The 17,792-nt window shown below is 39.1% G+C and overlaps 1 protein-coding gene across 7 annotated transcripts in view; it reads right to left on the bottom strand.

The window, feature by feature from the left end:
- Window positions 1–17,792, bottom strand: part of lpp (LIM domain containing preferred translocation partner in lipoma) — a 154,923-nt gene that overhangs the window by 73,239 nt on the left and 63,892 nt on the right. For all 7 annotated transcript variants that reach the window (XM_020609956.1, XM_020609959.1, XM_020609963.1 and 4 more), the window contains 2 exons: window positions 6,620–6,720; window positions 3,044–3,166 (listed from right to left, as the gene is read on the bottom strand). In XM_020609956.1, the coding sequence (XP_020465612.1) occupies window positions 3,044–3,166; window positions 6,620–6,720 (224 nt within the window). The remainder of the gene's footprint in view (window positions 1–3,043; window positions 3,167–6,619; window positions 6,721–17,792) is intronic.

Below are 17,792 nucleotides of genomic sequence, written 5' to 3'. Positions count from 1 at the left end.
TCATTTTGAAGACCGTGCATGCAAAGAGCTTAAATCAAAAGTGCTCGTTACTCTTGGCTCATGCAAGCAGAAGATTACTGTGCAGCAATGGTGCCGATGCTGGAGTATAAAATCTGGCCTGTTGCACACACAAACCAGTTATGCTGTAGAGTCATGCACCGACAGAACCCGTGCACAGACTGACAGGAGCAGCTGGGAAGGGGAAAAGGTCAACCTGGGTTAATCAGCTAGAATCAGCAACAGCGGAGGTGAGAGTTACTGTATGCTTGTGTGTGTGCATATGTTCATAATAGTGAAATAAGTGTAAACAATCAATAGAAGGGAGCATCCTTTCCATGTGCAAAAAGCTATCAGAGAACAGACACCAAAACAGCAACCGGGCATCACGATAACATAGAGACACCGTCTTAAACTGGGAAAACACTCAACAAAATGCTACATAACATTTCATGATTAATACATGAGACACAGGTGGTGTGTCCTCTCACCAATAACTCCAAACACTTGTCGCAGGTTATGATAAAAACAAACTTTGGCTCCGACAGGTAAAACCACTGCAACAGCCATACCGGGTTAATACGGCCATTCACCCGTTCATTAGCAAGCTGGTCTCTCACAGAACCATGCAGGTCAATTATTCAAGTCATGTTGGCAAAAGCTGTCAGAATATATGCTGTATGTTATTTCCCCAGCAAAGGTGGGCACTTATAACATTTTCTTAAAAAAAAAAAAAAGGCATTTGAGAAGCTTAATGGATAACTTTGTTTTTATTTAACCCAAGTGTATTTCCTCTAGAAGTGGTTATAGGGACTCTATAGCCAGTGCTCGTTTTGCCATCACTGCCTTCGTTGTAAAGATTCGGGGAACACAGAGCTACCACAAAACTAGGCATACTAGAAATCATCAAGTCCGAATTTAGTTAGTTCCGTTAATGTGTATCATTTCAGACCAACAGCATTCACTTCCTGTCACCGTCTGCCCGCCATGTTTCCCCTGTGCGGTGCAATACTTTTCACTTTGTGTGGAGTGCGCCCGTTTTTCTCCCTCTAACCAGAACTCATTTATCCAAAGGGTGTAAGCACTTGAAACCATCAGTCTTTTTGTCTTTGTCACACTGCACACTTCCCCCAAAATGCCATGTCAGATTACTTGTGAACACAACTGTGCTTGTTTTCCAATTTCAGAAAAATGTCATCTTCCATAACCATCGCCGTTCATATGTGAATTCAGCTAGTCTGTAAAAATATAAGTATATTCACTGACATGCTATGAATGAAATTGGAAAATTCTAATTTTCCTTGTTCCCTCATATAAAACTCACTATTTGACATGCACCAACAGAACAGGTCAGTGGATGTAAATATCTACATGTTGTAACAAGCCACAGACAAACAGGAGCCCTTTTAAAACTTTAACATCCTAATCCTGTTTCAGCACAGCACAGTAGTTAACCTACAGAATAAGCACTCTATAATACCTTTAAGATTTTCTTTTGCTTAAATTCGCTGTACTGCTGTAGCCACATCTCCATCATGTCTGTAGCCTTGAGAGAGAACAGCCTTTCAGGTATTACATTATTGCTCAAATATCTCACCAGAGATATGATCTGCATGGTGTTAAAGCCCCTCTGAGCCTTCCTACTCCAAACACAATTGGTTAGGGATTTTTTTTTATCCATCTGTCCTACATTTATTGTGTGTCAAACAATTTAGTGAACTGCCCAAGGCTTTGACTTTTTGAAGTAACTCTTAAAATCATTTAATATCAACTAATGATATAGGTCAAGACTCATTTTGTCATTAGTGCAAAACATTTCTGAAAGATGCAACATATGGGTCCCACAGAAACCTAATCTACTGCAATATAAAAGCAGTGTATCTTCAAAGTTCAAGAAACACTCAGCTTTACTATATGTAAAGTTACCAGTACAATGTAAAAATACAGTTACAAGTACAGAAAAACTATGAGCAAGGAAAAAAAATCTTAAAGGGGTTTGACAGTGATTACATTTTTCACTTCCATAAAGTCAGAGGGCTTGTGAGAAATTGATTAAACAAAGAATGCCCAAAAATGAAGCAGTAGAGCCTGAGATATGCCAACCTTTAGTTGCTAGTATTAGCCACAGATGTATCCTACATCTCCCATGATGCAACATTATCTTTCATTTGACTCTGCTTGCTACTTAAAAAATTCTCTTTCAAATTCTATACCTCCCTTTCTGTTTTAAAGTTTTAAGTTTCAAAGCCAAGTCAGGATAACCCTGATGACATCACTGTGACATCATCAGAGTTCTTTTCACAACCTTTATCCCTCATTTCCATTGGATGTGGCTGCATTGGGCTCCATCGTCTAGGATACTTTTCTTCATTTCTGAGTTTCTTCTTCATAGTTAAATGTTTTCCGTTTTGTCTCTTAATCGTGTTTATTGTTATTTCCTAGTTTGCTGTGCTGTAGCCTACAGACAGACTACTTTACAATAATATTTTCATAGCCTATCACACAGATATCTTTCAGGGAAAGCGCCATCTGATTGGTGGGTCAAACTGTCAGAACTGTCCCAGATGCAGCATCTGTCAAAAATAGACCAGATGTGTATTTTTAGCATAGTGGCCTGATGAGCCACATGTGCGATGTATCAGAGACATGATGCAGCCGGACCCGGTGGAATCACAACCACTGATTAAACTGGAAGCGATCAGCTCCAGCGACCGCTTTGCAGACGGAACACAATGCAGCTGCATACAGTGGAAATGATGGGTTAGAAAAGCCACAGAAAAGAACTATCATATACAAATGTTTTCACTGAAAGAGTAGTACTCCTCATTATTAGTAACCTGAACTTCATGTGAAAATTTGTAGCGCGTCCCTTTAATCTGAAAAGTAAACAGTAACTATTGGCCTCGGATCAATGTAGTGGAGGACAAAGACCAAAAGTAGAGAATAGTAAAGTAGCACAACATTTCAATACTCAAATGAAATTAAGCATTTTCCACCATTATGTATCAGTGTGTATTTGTATGCAGAGGCTGCGTTAGAAACATACTTGTGTGCTCCGTGGCTTATAGGGCGAGCTGCTCTCCAGGTCTTCCAGGATGCTGGTGAGGGAGTCAATCTCAGCATCCAGACTGGAGCGTCTCTCCTCCAGCGTCTTTGCTGGTCCTTTCATCTGTGAGCAAACATTCCATATATGCAGTGCAATGAATTAACCGAATCAATCTGCAACAACACTAAGTTAAGTTCCTTTCCTAGCAGCATTCAAAAGTTAAGGACATCAGTGACGAGTAATTCTGACATTCTCTCCCACTTTGTTGCAAGTTGGACTTCTTTACACTCTGGATAACAGTTTCTAGGTTCATGTTTCATACTGTGACCTCGGACAATCCTTTTCAAAGACACACATCAGTAGCTGAAACTCCTCTGGTGAAGAATGTGGTGAGAAATAATGGTGGTGGTGATGTGTTTCAATGACAGCTTTCATAACACCATGCACTATTCACCTCCTTCTGTTCACTGACTGCACTTGGATTTACAGTATCTCATTCCTTATGCATTATTCATTACAATCTCACCCAACAGTATTTCAAACAAAAAGGTCAATTATTTAAAATTAAATATACATTTTTATCAATATTTTAAGACTCTATAAAAGATGCTAAGAATTGTTCTGATTTTTATTTAACTAGTTTATTATCAGAAGAAGCTTGGAAGCATCAGTAACAGGATCACTCCTGCAGTCTGAGGCCTCACTGATTTATTCATCTTCTCTTTTTTTTTTACCTCAGTGAAAGCACCACTTCAACATCTGAAAAGACACAGTCTTTAAACAAAAGAAGAGCAAAACTGTTGCACATAAATCTGTAAAGTACTTAAAATGATTTGACCATCAGTGACACTTGGTTTTCTATAAAATTCCCGAGATTTTCTCTGTAGACTGACAAGATATATTTTTAGTCTTCTGAACTATGCTGCAACTGCAAGAAGACTCCTTGCAATTGCCTGCGGGGGCTTTTTGAGTTGGCTGGATCAGTGGCTGCTTCCTATTCTAATGTTATGTGTTTGGATTACCTGTCACAATCTATTACAGGCAGGGCATGCCTGGATTTTGAGCTGTGCTGCTGCTTAAAAACATCTAAGGCAATCATGAGCGGGAGTAAACAAAACAAAATACTAATGGCTTGTCTCAAATCAACAAGAGGAAAACCAGGCAAACTTGTTTAACGGTGATAATGAGGAGGATGAAGGGGACGATCGCCGTCTGTATGTTGTGCTGGAATTTGCCGTGTAGGGCTTCATAATGTGGTCATGATGAGGGCTAACTGCTTTTGTCTTTCTCTCTCTTGCTAAAGGTTTCAGCATTAATATGTCACAATCCAGACATCTCTCTCAGTCTGAATGATAACGACAAGAGAATATTTCTGGCTTCTTCTAAGGAAATACCATTTATTCACTGATTTACTGTAGTCACCCAGTACGTACAATTTCTCTACTGAGGCACAGAGAACAAGACACAAAGTAATTCTGATTGATATCTATCCCTTTTTCTCAACAGCAGCCACAGTTAAAGAGCTCCACTCTGGCTACAGGACACATAATTAAGATACCACTGGTATTAAGGAATTAAATTGCATGGCCGGGGTGAGTCTACAGCCAATATGATAGGAGAAGAAAAGTTAGAGATAAAAACAGTAAAGCACTTTAAAAACTAATTATGCACTTAATTTCTTATGTAATTCCAGGCTTTAAATTGTCTTCACTTCCACTGGCTGTACTTTTAAAAAGCAAAAAAAGTGATGACAGACATGGCAGTGGTAGAAAGGGAAAAAAAAAATCTTTATTGTGTTGACTAAATCATGTTCATTTAATCATAGTCCAATGGGTTTCTGCATTCTTTACTTAACCTAAAGGATTGGTCTTTTGTGGATGGGGAACAAAATCCACAGTCCTTCTGTACAAAAACGCATTCCAAAGTTCAGCTGAAACTAATATGAGACTTTAGCAGTGAGTTAAGTCAAGGGTACAGTATCTCCCAGATTTAGTCTTTTTAGTACATTATTCCCTCTCTGTGTTTCTTGAAACAGTATTTTAGAGTTTTCTGAATTTGGTATTAAAAACCAGCAACTGTTGAAGATAGATCCATTTGTTTAGCCATTTAGTTGTTTAGTCTTGCCATTATGTGTGTGTGAGTCAGGTGTTAGCAAATGAAATGCGAATGGAGGTGTGGTTTAGATTTACCTTGACTTATAAAAACACCCAAACAGTGTCAACGTTTTGTTCACAAGAAGCATCAGCTGATGTGAGTCATGCCTCGCAAAAATGAAATGACAGTGAGTCGTTGATTTGCATGTAGCTGGAAAGAGCTACAGAGTCATCTCAAAGATTTTAGATATTCACCAGTCCACAGTTATATCGTCTATAAATAGAGATGATTTGGCGCTGTTTCTACTCTCCATAGAAGCTGGCACCCAGCCAAGATCACTCCAAAGGCTCAATGCAGAACGTTCAGTGAGGTAGAAAAGACCCCTAGAGTAACAGCTAAAGACTCGAAGGGTTCACTGCAGTTGGTCAACATCTATGTTCATGAGTCAGTCATATGCAAATTAATGAACAGGGATGGTATCCATGGCAGGACACCACGGAGGAAGTCACTACTCTCCTAAAACAACATCGGAGCATGCCTGAAGTTTGCCAGTGACCACCTTGGAACTCCACAACACTACTGGGAAAATGTCCTGTGGACAGATGAAGGTAGAATTGTTTGGGAAGAACACACAGTGCTATGTATGGTGTGTGGTTTGTGTTTTATCAGCTTAGAAGTATTGTGTTTGTTGATATTTGTGACTTTGGTGAAGCTCAGATCCCATTTCATCACCAATTTATGTAGAAAACCAGGAAATTACACACACAGATCATGTGGACTACTGTTTTAAGACAGACTTTCTCGTTTGGCTGTGTTTAATATTTCTTTAGTTTAAAAAACGTGAAATTTAAAACCATATGAACTGACATATACTGTATTGTTCTGGGTGAAGTTTGTGTGTGAAGAGCTGTCAGTTTCCATGCATTACATAACGTAGTGTACTGTATGGTAAATTGTGTAACATTCTGTCTCCAACATAAAAAAGGAAGCATTCATTTAGGCAAGTAAACTGGTCGAATGAAATGAAGGGAGGGAGATTTTTGTCTTCCTACTTAAACTGAACAAAAGAATGTGAATTTCGCTGCAGAGGTGAAGTGCTGAGAATGTCGGTCAGATCGCAGAGGCCAGATATCCTAGGAGGGCCAAATGCCTGTGGGGGATTATGACCAGCAAAGCAAAGAAAAAAAAGAAAACATGATCAGGCTTCACCATTAGGTGTCAGCCTTCTATCCTTCCTGCATGAGAGCTCTCAGAAGTGAAGAAAGTGTCTGTGTGTGGGTCTTTGAGGTAGAGTGCCTGGCTCACGGCTGCATCTGGAGCTGGACGACTCTGTAGTTGGCTGCAACTCAAAAGGACATGCTATTTTGCTGGACTTGGTACGTGAACTCCGTGTAGAGCTCCAGGCTGTCTTTGCTTTCTGTGCTGACTCTTAGAGAGTTACTGACACCCAAGGAAACTGAACACAGAACTAGCCTCTCTCACCTGATAATCGTATGAGTTCATCGGTGGCGGAGGGAAGGAACCGGGGGATGATGGGAAACCAGTCGACTCTTCAGCAGGTGGTGGAGGGGGAGGGTAGTCCACTGGGATGGAGACACATACACACACACACCAAGAGAAACAAAAAACGGCTTATTGAATACTTCCCCTTTTTCTACATTCAAACTGTAGAAAGTCTAAAGGAACAAACACTATATCAGTGAATTTAGACACAAAACAATGAATATAACTTCTTCTATTTTATCAGTGCTTTTTTGGACTAGTGCCACGGGAGCAAAAACAGCAAAAAAGTACACTAAATCATGCAAAGCAATAAGAAAAACCTTTTTAAGAGGCAGTTAAAAGTTTATAAAACAAACACCTATACAGTCAACAACTGTACTGCAGGGTCACTGAAAGTAGATTACACAGTAAAGTAACTGAGGCTGTATGGGGAATACGCATGTCCCAGTTCGACAAATGTCCATTAAAAAAGTAACATACATCCATATTAAAATAAACATTTGCCTATACACTTTAAAACCCAACTTCAGTGTACAAGTACTAATGATTTTATACCTATACCAGCATTGCAATTGTAAATATAAGTACATCATTTCAAAGATTAAAGGTGCACCACATTATTATGCAATGTTATGTATGTTGGTGCTATCAAACATCATACTATGGTTAAGTGTGAATGCAGTTTATTGTACATTTTAAGACTTTTTTAGTGAAAGCTATAACAAGTAACATTGTAATGGGGTTGGATTAACAGTGTTGTTTGCAGCTCTAAGTTTGATTTTTAGCTGCGTCAGCCACAAACACTTGAATTTTAGGACATGACAATACTGTAAGATTAAAGATGAACTGATCTATTTTATATTCAAAAGGATGAAATCATTATATATAATGTGAAAGGGGTTACAGGTCCACAAAGAATTATCCACTAACACAGCAGTTCTCTTCGGCTCTACTGGGCCTTTTTTTTAGCACATTCCAGCTAACAGGTTTTTGTTTTAGGCAACTTTCACCATCAGTGTCGTTTCCAGATGCAGCAGGCAGCAGTTTTCAACTAAAAGATTTTTAATATCAGTACATGATACTTGCACAGCACTGGATGTCAGACAAAGTTAGCAACTAGCTCATAATGGAGCATTTAGCCTCTTGCCAGGAATCAGGAGTTGGTGGAGACAAAAAAAGAGCAAAAAGGAGAGTGAATATTGACTCACATTTGTCAGGTGGCCACACACACACAAGTCCAAATAAACATATATACTGTATAAAATCATATCTACTGGATGTGTAATGAAGCAGCTTTTGACTAACAGGTTTGTCATTTCATTTTAAATTGTTTTAATAGTTTATTTATTTTTTGTAGGTTTAAGTTCAAGATCATATTGGGCTCCATGTGCATACATTTGACACTGCATCAGTTTTAAATATCTAACACTGATTGCTGTTTGAGTTAAAGGCATATTGTTGTGTGTGTGTTTTAGACTGTAGCTACAACAAATAATAATGTTTCCAATGCTCAGTGCAACTGGACTGCACTGCCTACTGTAAATAAAGATGTAAAGGTATTGAGTAGACAAACTCAGCACAATATATTTCTTTAGAATCAGAAAGATTAATATGACATGGTAGGGCATTTAAGTAACTCTCACATCTAGTAAACATTTAAAATATTCTACATTAAGTTTTCCATATTGTATTTCTTTACTTGTTTGAAAGAAGAAGAAAGTAGACAGTTTCTGTAAAACAGGCTGAGTTATTTGGATTAGGAACTGATGTATAGTGAAGGAGAAAGAAATGGAGCCACATCATCCCACGTCAATGGACTGACACACATAATTGCAGCAATTTGGTTAACTAAGAAGTACTAATCCAGAGTAAGCATGTGGTTTTCCCCCTCCCCGAGATTGGAAATGTAAATGTAGTATTACAGATGGGTTAGAGACTGGATGTTTGTTTTGCCAAAGGAGAAACAAGCCAAATTTGCAGCTCTAAAGTCTGTGCTAATCCAAGGATTGCATCCAACCACATGTTTCAGACAGCATAAGGAGATACATGCCAAATTAAAACTGATTTGGCTTCTCTCGGCACAGGACTTAAGACTCAATCATTTGACCATGTACTTCTAAGTACCAAATCTGACATGAGCTTCACAAATTAAAGGCTTTTGTGAGATGTTACAGGAATTTGTTCCAATGCTAAGACTTTGATGAGTCCTGTTCAAAAATTCCATTTGCTTTCCATGGCTTTTATCTGTTTTCATTAGAATCTAATTGATGTCATCACTGGACTTTATCCAAGGCAGCTGACCAAATTAATTAAGCGTGGTTTTCAGTTGCCTCGACAAAACAGACGAAGAAAAAAGTGGAGAGAGGGAGATAGAGCAGCATGGTTAAAATTGGACACATGTCTGTGTCTTGAGCATTACAACATTGCAGAAATTGTGAGCATTGCATTAAACATTCCCTCTGGGTGCTTGGGCCTCCATGTGAATTGTTTATATAATAACCTTGTGACCTCCAATAAAACTCCAGAGTGCAAAAGCTCCTCTAAACCTTTGGGAGAGAAAATAAAATATGCTGCTTGACAACAAGGCTCTGCCCTGGTTCTCCCTCCCCTCCTGCTCCAGTACACATCCTTTTTGCCAGAATATAATTCACTTGTAACTTGTGGCTTACAGAGAATTAAAACATTAAGTTTTGTGTAGAATCGAAGATGTTTTGGATTTATCATTTCAGGAAACACAAGAGTAGTAAATGTTTCAGAGAAGCATGTTTTTATTGAAAACGTCAGAGTTTTGGGTAGAGCAGTGGAAAGCAACTCGGAGCTGGAACAGGGGTCACTAAGAATCTTTGCTGAAATGACCTTTCTGGTTATTTTCCATCTTGACTGTATTCACCAAGTATGTGTCACTACAGCAGTCATTTGGAATTGAAAGGTGTTAATGTGATCATGTAAAACATGATCCCTATTAGTGTTTGTATTCCCTGTGCACTCCTAAGCAAAATCATTTTCGCTCATACACGACTGCACTCAACCTTGAAGTTGTTTGTGGCTGATTCAGGGTCGGCAACAAAACCGTCGTTTATAAGCAAAGGGGAATGTTACTGCTTACAGTATTTCCATAATTTAACATCCCTCTATAAAAGGAAACAACTTGCCCTTAAAAATACATTAATAGTGAATCTTTTTTAAATACAGTGAACATTCAAATAGTTATGGCTATATTGGCGTCATCAAGCAAAATGCTAGAAAGTGGAACCTGTCTCTACAATACTGTCTCCAAAGCCAAAGAGTAGTTACAACATTCCCTTGCAACACAGTAACTCAGGATGAGGATATTTACAACAGCCGCTGAACAACTATGACACAGCAAAAAGCATTTCAAGTTTGCATCTTAAAGAAGGTGCTTTGTAGAGTTTTCTTGTAAACAAATAAGAATCATGTTCCTATTGAGTGTGCCACCAAAATGTAGTGTGTATCCTGGGGATCTAACAAATGTGCTGAATCCAGTTTCTACCTCATAAAACATTTACAAAGCCGATATTTTTAATACCTTCAATTCCATATTGTTTACATCAATGTTTGATAGCTTTCAGTCTTCTTCAGTGCCTTTGCAGGCACACTGCTGCATTTATTTATGCATTAGCACCTCTATCAAAATGCACAGCTGCATCGTCATGCAGGATGACGTTCAATAATATTTTATTAAACCTGAATTCAGTTCCAAATCCATTTAAATCTCTTACTGAGTACTTGTCTTTATCAGGTTATCAAAAACAAGCAGTTCTTCATTAACAAAAGCTCCATGTGGTACCTTCATTTGTCATCGTTCACACATTCTGGAGAAAACTGGAGGATTACACTGCAAATCAGACTAACCATAATATTAAGTTGCTGGCCAAAAATAGTATCTTCTATTATGAAAACAACAATAAAAAACAATGGACTGTTAAATTGTTAATCCAACTGGATAAACTCCATATCCACCAGTCCAAATTTTCCACCTCTCTCCCATCTATTTACTTTTTTTTTAACTTGAACATTATATTGAATCTAAAAATAATGGCAATGCAACAGGATTTACATTTTATCACAAGAAAAATAATCTATGGCCATAATCACAAGATGCTGTAGACCACACACCGACTTTGAGTTCAAATCTTCATAAATGTGCAGGATGAGCAGAAGCACATCCCTACTCTGTTCATCCACCATTGTTGATTTGAGTTCAGTAACATTCCTGGTAAACTTAGTATTTCCAACATGTGTGCTACCGCATATGGATGATTGTACGTCACACTGGGCATCACATGAAACATCGTGCCTCTAATACCGGAATGCCAGTACCTGTGTAAATATAACACAGGGCATTATGCTGGCTTTTTTCTTGCTCAGTGTCAAAAGGCAAAGCTTCTATAAACTACTTAGGAATCTCTGTCCTAGGGCAGAGACTCACACCAAGCCGACATGAAAGAATTAGCAGCGATGTAGGCCGACTGCTGTGTCCCCTCACGCTGGCTTTGTCTGGGCCAGTCAGGTTGAAAAAGTGGCACTTGAACACACAATGGCCGACTAGTATGTACGCTCTGTGCCTACTGGAGAGAAATAACTCCCCCCACCAGCAGTTGGCAGTATCTGTAACTCACCATTCAGAAAGGGAAAGAAGAAGAGCTAGACAGAAATACATGCTGTAAACAAAGCAGCTCTCGTTCAACACAGCTGTTGTTTATAGCTGCTTCTAACTGAGAATATGTCTGATAAGTTGCAAATGGCATTGCCGTTCTCTGCCCTTGGTCTTTTGGTTGTGGAACAAAAAAGGAGGTTGTGAAGGCGAAAAACATGGAGACATCGCACTAAATGAGTGAAATCATTGATACTACAGCCACAGGGTGAAGGAGCTTTCCAGAACTGTCCTTGTTCATTGCTTCACTGAGCTGAACAGCCAATCAGAGTGGTCTCCCTCAGTGACAAGGCCAATGGGCCGACACCGATTCAACGTGTTGAATCAGCCGAAAAGCGGCTGACAGATATCAACTAGTGCAAACAGTGCGGGACACACAGGGAGGACGAGCTCCAACAGATGCTCACCGACAGCCACTGTTGGTGTGTCACGGCCCTACTAAAGGTCACAAATACTGTAAAACTACCAACTAAATAACTGCACACTGTGAGTGTGGTATCAGATCGCCATACGAGTGCACAAACTTTTCAAGAAACCTTTTCAGGAACTTGGTAACTTCACCTGCATTTCCATGACCACAGTTCTGGTTTCTGGGATCAGTTCCTGATCTGATGGCACAAATATTACTGGGCGGAGTTTTTAAGAAGAGTACAGAAAACTGCTGACTAGTCTAACACAAGCCCTCAGACTGATACTGTACTACATTCATTAAGAATGTAAGCAAGCAACAGGTGCAGCTAGTATCGGTATTAGGACTAGGGATGATCATTTACTTTCTGCATGTAGCCAAATTAAAAACTGTTCTAAAAAGAGAGTGAGAGTGAGCAAGCCAGAAAACAGAAAGACTATTCTCTCATTTGACTCTATATTAAAGCAAATAACCACAACTTTCCAAAAGATGATATTTGTTTTAAATGTTAACAAAAGGGTGACAGACAAAAAAAATCCACATAACAGAGAACCTGTTTTTACAAAAACATTAACAGTGCAAACACATAATTTGAATGAAGTCATCTGTGTTTTCTCCCTACTTTTCCACTTCTCTTTTTTTATTTTCAAACCAGAACATTTTTCAAAACTGTCCTCATCAAATGAGGACCTTCTCTCCTCTCAGCCACAGTGAAATACTGACTTAACACCTGGGGGGGAAATCAGTTTAATGTTAAAATTGTGAAGAGCTGTAAAAACTGAAAATCATGAACCTCATTCATAGGCAATTTTTCTGCTGTCTCTACTCTATAACCTTAACTGGCTTCCCACCATTCGACTCTGCCAACTACTTTTATTGAAAAACACGACTAAGCCAGAGGCACCACCACTGGAAATCGAATCCTGGGTCTCTGCTGTGGTGGAAGGAAACCTTGGCCCATTTGCGTCACCCATGCACCCAGTATTTCTATTTCTAATAACTCAAAATCAGCATGAGTTAGGGCTGTCTGTTCAGTGCAGTGCTTGTGCTGTCATGCCTGAAAGCAGTGTGAACTAGGCAGAGCGAGAACGTCTCTTCCGTGCTGTGAATGGAGCTGGCTCCATTTGTGGCAATAGGGAGTTGAAAGCTCCAAGTGAGCACTAATGAGAGACGCAGCAGGAACACCTACTTAATACAACAACTTCCCCTCTCTTTACTGAGCAATTAATTTTAAGTAGCTGCTTTGTGAACAAGGAATCCTAATCAGTGATTAAAGTTATTTGAGAGGCCATAAGAGGTATAATTGGTTATCGGGAACTGGAGTATTGTTAAGGCAATAATAAAAGGGTGGAGATGGATCCAGCTGTGACATTGGAGCTAATATTAAACTGTTGTTCAAGTAAGTGATACATGTATAAACACTTCAAATACTGTATATAACTAATTAATGGCAACTGTGAAGGTCTTATGTTCGAATCCATATGTGTAAAAACTCTGAAACTATTTGTTCTGTTGCTAAGAGATACAGAAAAGAGAAATACCAGTAGAAAATTATTTCCCTAGAAGAGAAAAAATCTTTCAAGGATGCAAATTAGTCTTTTTTTTAAACTAGTTCTGCTTTATAGCAAGGATTAATATATTCTGAGTGTGTGTGTGTGTGTGTGTGTGTGTGTGTGGGAGGGGGGCGCTATATGCTAAAGGTTGAGCATGTGTTTACAGCTTTACACAGCATATATACAATATTATCAGAGTTGCATGTTTGAAGCAACTGCCATCTACCCTTTAAGGACTTGCCTGGCACAGAATATAACTGCCATGCACATAGCACGTCCAACATTTCAGTGAAGGAAGCAGTTTGCAACGGAGTAGAAGAAACCCCAAACACTGGCAACGTTTAGTCCTGTCGCTAACAACACACGCACACAAAACATTGGTTTGTGTCTTGGCGCACAGAACAAAACTTATCTCCCACAGTCTAAACTCGCTGAAAGCTACATGTCGAGTTGCCGGTGTGCCTTAGGATTTACACATGTTGCAATAAGTCAAAATAAGTGGAATGGATTGTGACCAAGCTCCTTCTGTAGGAACAGAAGTGGGCTGTGAAGAAACTTTGGCATAGCAGCCACACTGTGTTACTAGAGATGCACTGATTGATCAGCGGAGATCGGAAATGGCCGGTTTTCAGCGTGATCGGCCTTGACCGGCAACCAGCCGATCACTCTTGAAATTTTTGATTCTGTGCCAATCAGTATTAGGAGGCAGGACACTTCACGTCATGCACGCAGTGGCACAGTGTGTGTAGCGCATAGCATCTCACGAGCACCTGGAGCGCTTGGTGTACAAACTGCTCACAGAGGAGCCAGCAGAAACAACTTGGAGAAAATCAAAAAACGTTCAAATCTCTGATAAATAGGACACAATGAGGGAATTACTGGCTACACATGAAATGCGTGTGCGGTGTATCCAACCCATAGTAAAACACAGCAAGTACAAACTACACACAGTTCACAAAGAAGTGCGCTCAGTAGTAAGACATTCTTCTGTTTCTGTTACCTGTTGCACCTGTTTCTATTTGGAGAAGTACATTTTTAGTTGTTTAAAAAAAGAATGAGAGATTGTTTTATTTTCATTAAAGCAAATTTACAAACATGTTTTTTTGTGCTGTCAATTACAGTTCTCAGAAAGAAAGAAAATTGAAATCTGCAGGTCAGACTTTACATAAATTAGAATTGGCCAAGAAAATTGCCATTCCTAGGTGTTACTACAGCTTTTGCGCTCATTGTGTGAGGTACACTGGGCATAATAAGCATTTCGAAAAGAGAACAGCTGTAAAATGGTAAATAAATTTTTCTGAGCATCATAAATCCCATGAAATGACTTTATTATCAGAGTTGTATTCACTTGGCCCAATATACTTTGGAAAGTGTAGTTTAGCTGTCAAACATTTTTATATTTCATCTGATTCATATGTGCAGGGAGCCGATACGAGGTCAGCCAGCTCATCCGGTGGGAGACTTGGCTCAACACAAGTGCGCATGTTCTATGGGCCCAAAAATGCAGAAGAATAATGCATGAATAATTTTTGCGGGGTAAGCACCATAAAATAGGCACCACCTAGCAATCCGGTATCCAGTTCTCCCTTAACCCACGAGTGAGACAGTGTGGGTCCACATGCTTTGGTGCAGAGTAGCACTGAACTGTTGGAGCTTTTGGTTAAAACACTTCTTCAGTACCTGACTGCCTAAAATCAAAACTGTTCATTCTTTTATATTTGCAAAAACCTGAAGTAAGCTGCATTTAAAAATTACAATCAGAAATGCCTGTATTCTATTCAGAAGGAAAAAAAAAAACTATAATCACTTCCAAACAAAATAGACAAAGTACTTGAAGTCCTTAGTGTCGGTTCACATTTTATCTCTACGTACCCATTCCAAATGTGCTGTGGCAGAGGTTGAGAGCACATTGTTTTGACATAATTATGGACCCGTTTTATTCCATCTTCTGCTGGAGAAGAGAAGCTGAGCCCTGGTCTTAATTATCATGATACAGTACAGAAGACAGTGTAGAAGAGTGATTTATGACTTCATTTGGTTTAGAGATGCAAAAGAGGGATTTGAGGTCTTTGGAGATGTACTTGTTTTAAGTGTAAAGGAGCAGACTCGAATTGGTTTCTGTCGCTCTTAAGGAGAATTCCCATGGGAGGAGAAACCAAGATGAGGAACAATAGAAGGATTATGTTTCTGCATACAGTAAAAGCAAAGAAACACATTCTGTGCAAAAGTACTGCAGGCCTTTTTGTGTAGAACATTTGAAAAAATAAAAGGACTCAACAATTAGAGCCTTATCTGTAATGGTAGTGAGGTTTTCTGACGAGTGAAAGTGTGATTCATTAAAGCTGGAGTGGAGAACTTTGCTGTCATTTCTTATAAACAACAAAGAACAAATGAAGCCAGTCAAATGTCACAGCAGACAGACACTGCTGTGTAAACTCAGCCAGTTTCACAACATGAAACCTTTCCAAGCAGCCTCTGCCACATTAAGAATCTCCTGCAGACTTAGAGCCAGTTCTTCTATACTACTAAGGATCAGAGGCTGATTAACTTATATCCCAAAGCTTTATAAAAGTGACACTTGGGAGGAGGACTCCCAAGCTAACAGGTCCAGTTCCACAGAGTAAATAGTGTGATGACATTTAAACATAATTACCATTTTATGGATACTTAATGCGCTTTATTAGGCATCTTAAGCCCCTTAATGGAGAGCACTTTCACTGGACTTCACTATAAGAACTCTGATGTTATGAAATGGTTCTTATATAGATAGAAGAAATGTTGATAATGTAATTTAGTATAAATCATGTATGCAGTATATTCAAACTAGACTAATAAATTGGCCAGGCAGATATATCAGCCAATATTAGCTCAATATTAGCTCATGCTGGATACACTGCTATTGGTAACACAAAATGTCAGAAGACATTTCCCACAACTGCTACTGACTGACATGCGAGAGCCGGCAATGCTAGAAGTGCTGTGAGCTGTCATGGTGCACTACTGACTGCAGCATCATCTACAGACTATGAATGCTGACACAAGACATCTTTCATCTGTTTCATCGAGCCCACATATCGTTGGCTACATACCGTTACTGAGTTAAGCTGTTTGTCTCTTTGTAACATTTGGGAGGAGTCATTGTACAGTTAAATGTGTATTCTGCTCAAAAAAGTAAGTTAGCAAAGTGCGCTAACTAGCTTCCACTTTTTGAGTCAAAGCTAGTTAGCATAGTCTGATAGCTTCCTTTGAAATGTCAATTTAAAAGTACAGTTGGTGATTCCTTTCAGCAGCATTTCTTGATACATTTATTGAATTCCTCCTTTCATCCCAATGGCAGTGAATACATTAAATGCCTTGACAATATAAAGAAAAACCAGAGCTCCAAATCATTGCTTTATAAAAAGAGACCTCCTCTTCACTTCTCCCCGCCAGAAAAGCCCAGATTTTCTAAGGCTAGTTACCGGCTACGAGCCAGGGCTAAAGCAGTTTAGCCATGAACCAGAGGTCCCCAACTACGGTTCAGGGCCACAGATCTGTGCAGGTAACACCGTATTCAAGAAAGTTACAACTAAAAAGAAGTTGGATGCTACAAGGTGTAAAACCAGAATTAACACTAGTGTGTCTTTTGACTGACGGCGACAACAAAGAGAATAACGGGCTGAAAAGTGGCCATATTTCTACTGGACAGGGAATTATCGGTTTGGGGGGCATTTGTTATCTTCCTGAAATCTCTAAGTAGCAGTCAGGCAATGCATGTTGCAGTGTACGTTGTGTTTTGGAGGAGTGGCTTTGGCGAGAAGTCAGAATGAAAGGGTGGGATTTCTTCGGTTGGCTACTTTCAGACTCGAGCTTCCTCTTTCTGGTTTTTCCAGGATCACCAAGCCTACTTTTAACTTTTAGCTTTAAAAATAAAGTCCAGCTATGCAATTTATGTATAATATATGACTCATTATATGTATAACCTTGTTTAAGAACATAATCAAACATCTGTTTGTGATAATGTCCATGCAAGAACTCCCGTGTGTGAATTCAGTTTTGAAAATCTTATTCAGCATTTAAACTTCCTTTGATCATGAAGACACCATGTTGTAAAAACAGACGGTATGTGAGGAAAATTACTGTCAGAATTCTATGACTATGACTATGCTAAAAAGCATAGTGGTGAGATTTAGAGAAGTGAAATCTCTCATTCAGACAAAGTAAAATATCAGTTTCAAAACTGACAAATTGTTATACAATATATGCAAAACATTTATAGACTAAAAAATTGTGAAAACAAATAAAACAACTAATGAACTTGCAATTGTTGTGCAACTGCAATTATTTTAAAAAATCCCAAGGTTCACATACAGGGTAGAGGCTCTGTATGCACTGCAGACAAAATACAACAAGTAGTTGATGTACAGTATATGTTCCAATTAGATAAAAGTGGCCTTTGTATATGCTCAGAGCATAAGCCTGTGGTTTCTGTGGGGACACTGACACACTCATTGGTGGATTTCCTGTAAATTCTCC

Source organism: Monopterus albus, unplaced genomic scaffold, assembly GCF_001952655.1.
Source record: "Monopterus albus unplaced genomic scaffold, M_albus_1.0 scaffold103.1, whole genome shotgun sequence".
NCBI lineage: Eukaryota > Metazoa > Chordata > Actinopteri > Synbranchiformes > Synbranchidae > Monopterus > Monopterus albus.
Note: the sequence above shows the minus strand (reverse complement) of the source record. Positions and strands in the feature narration are given on the sequence as shown.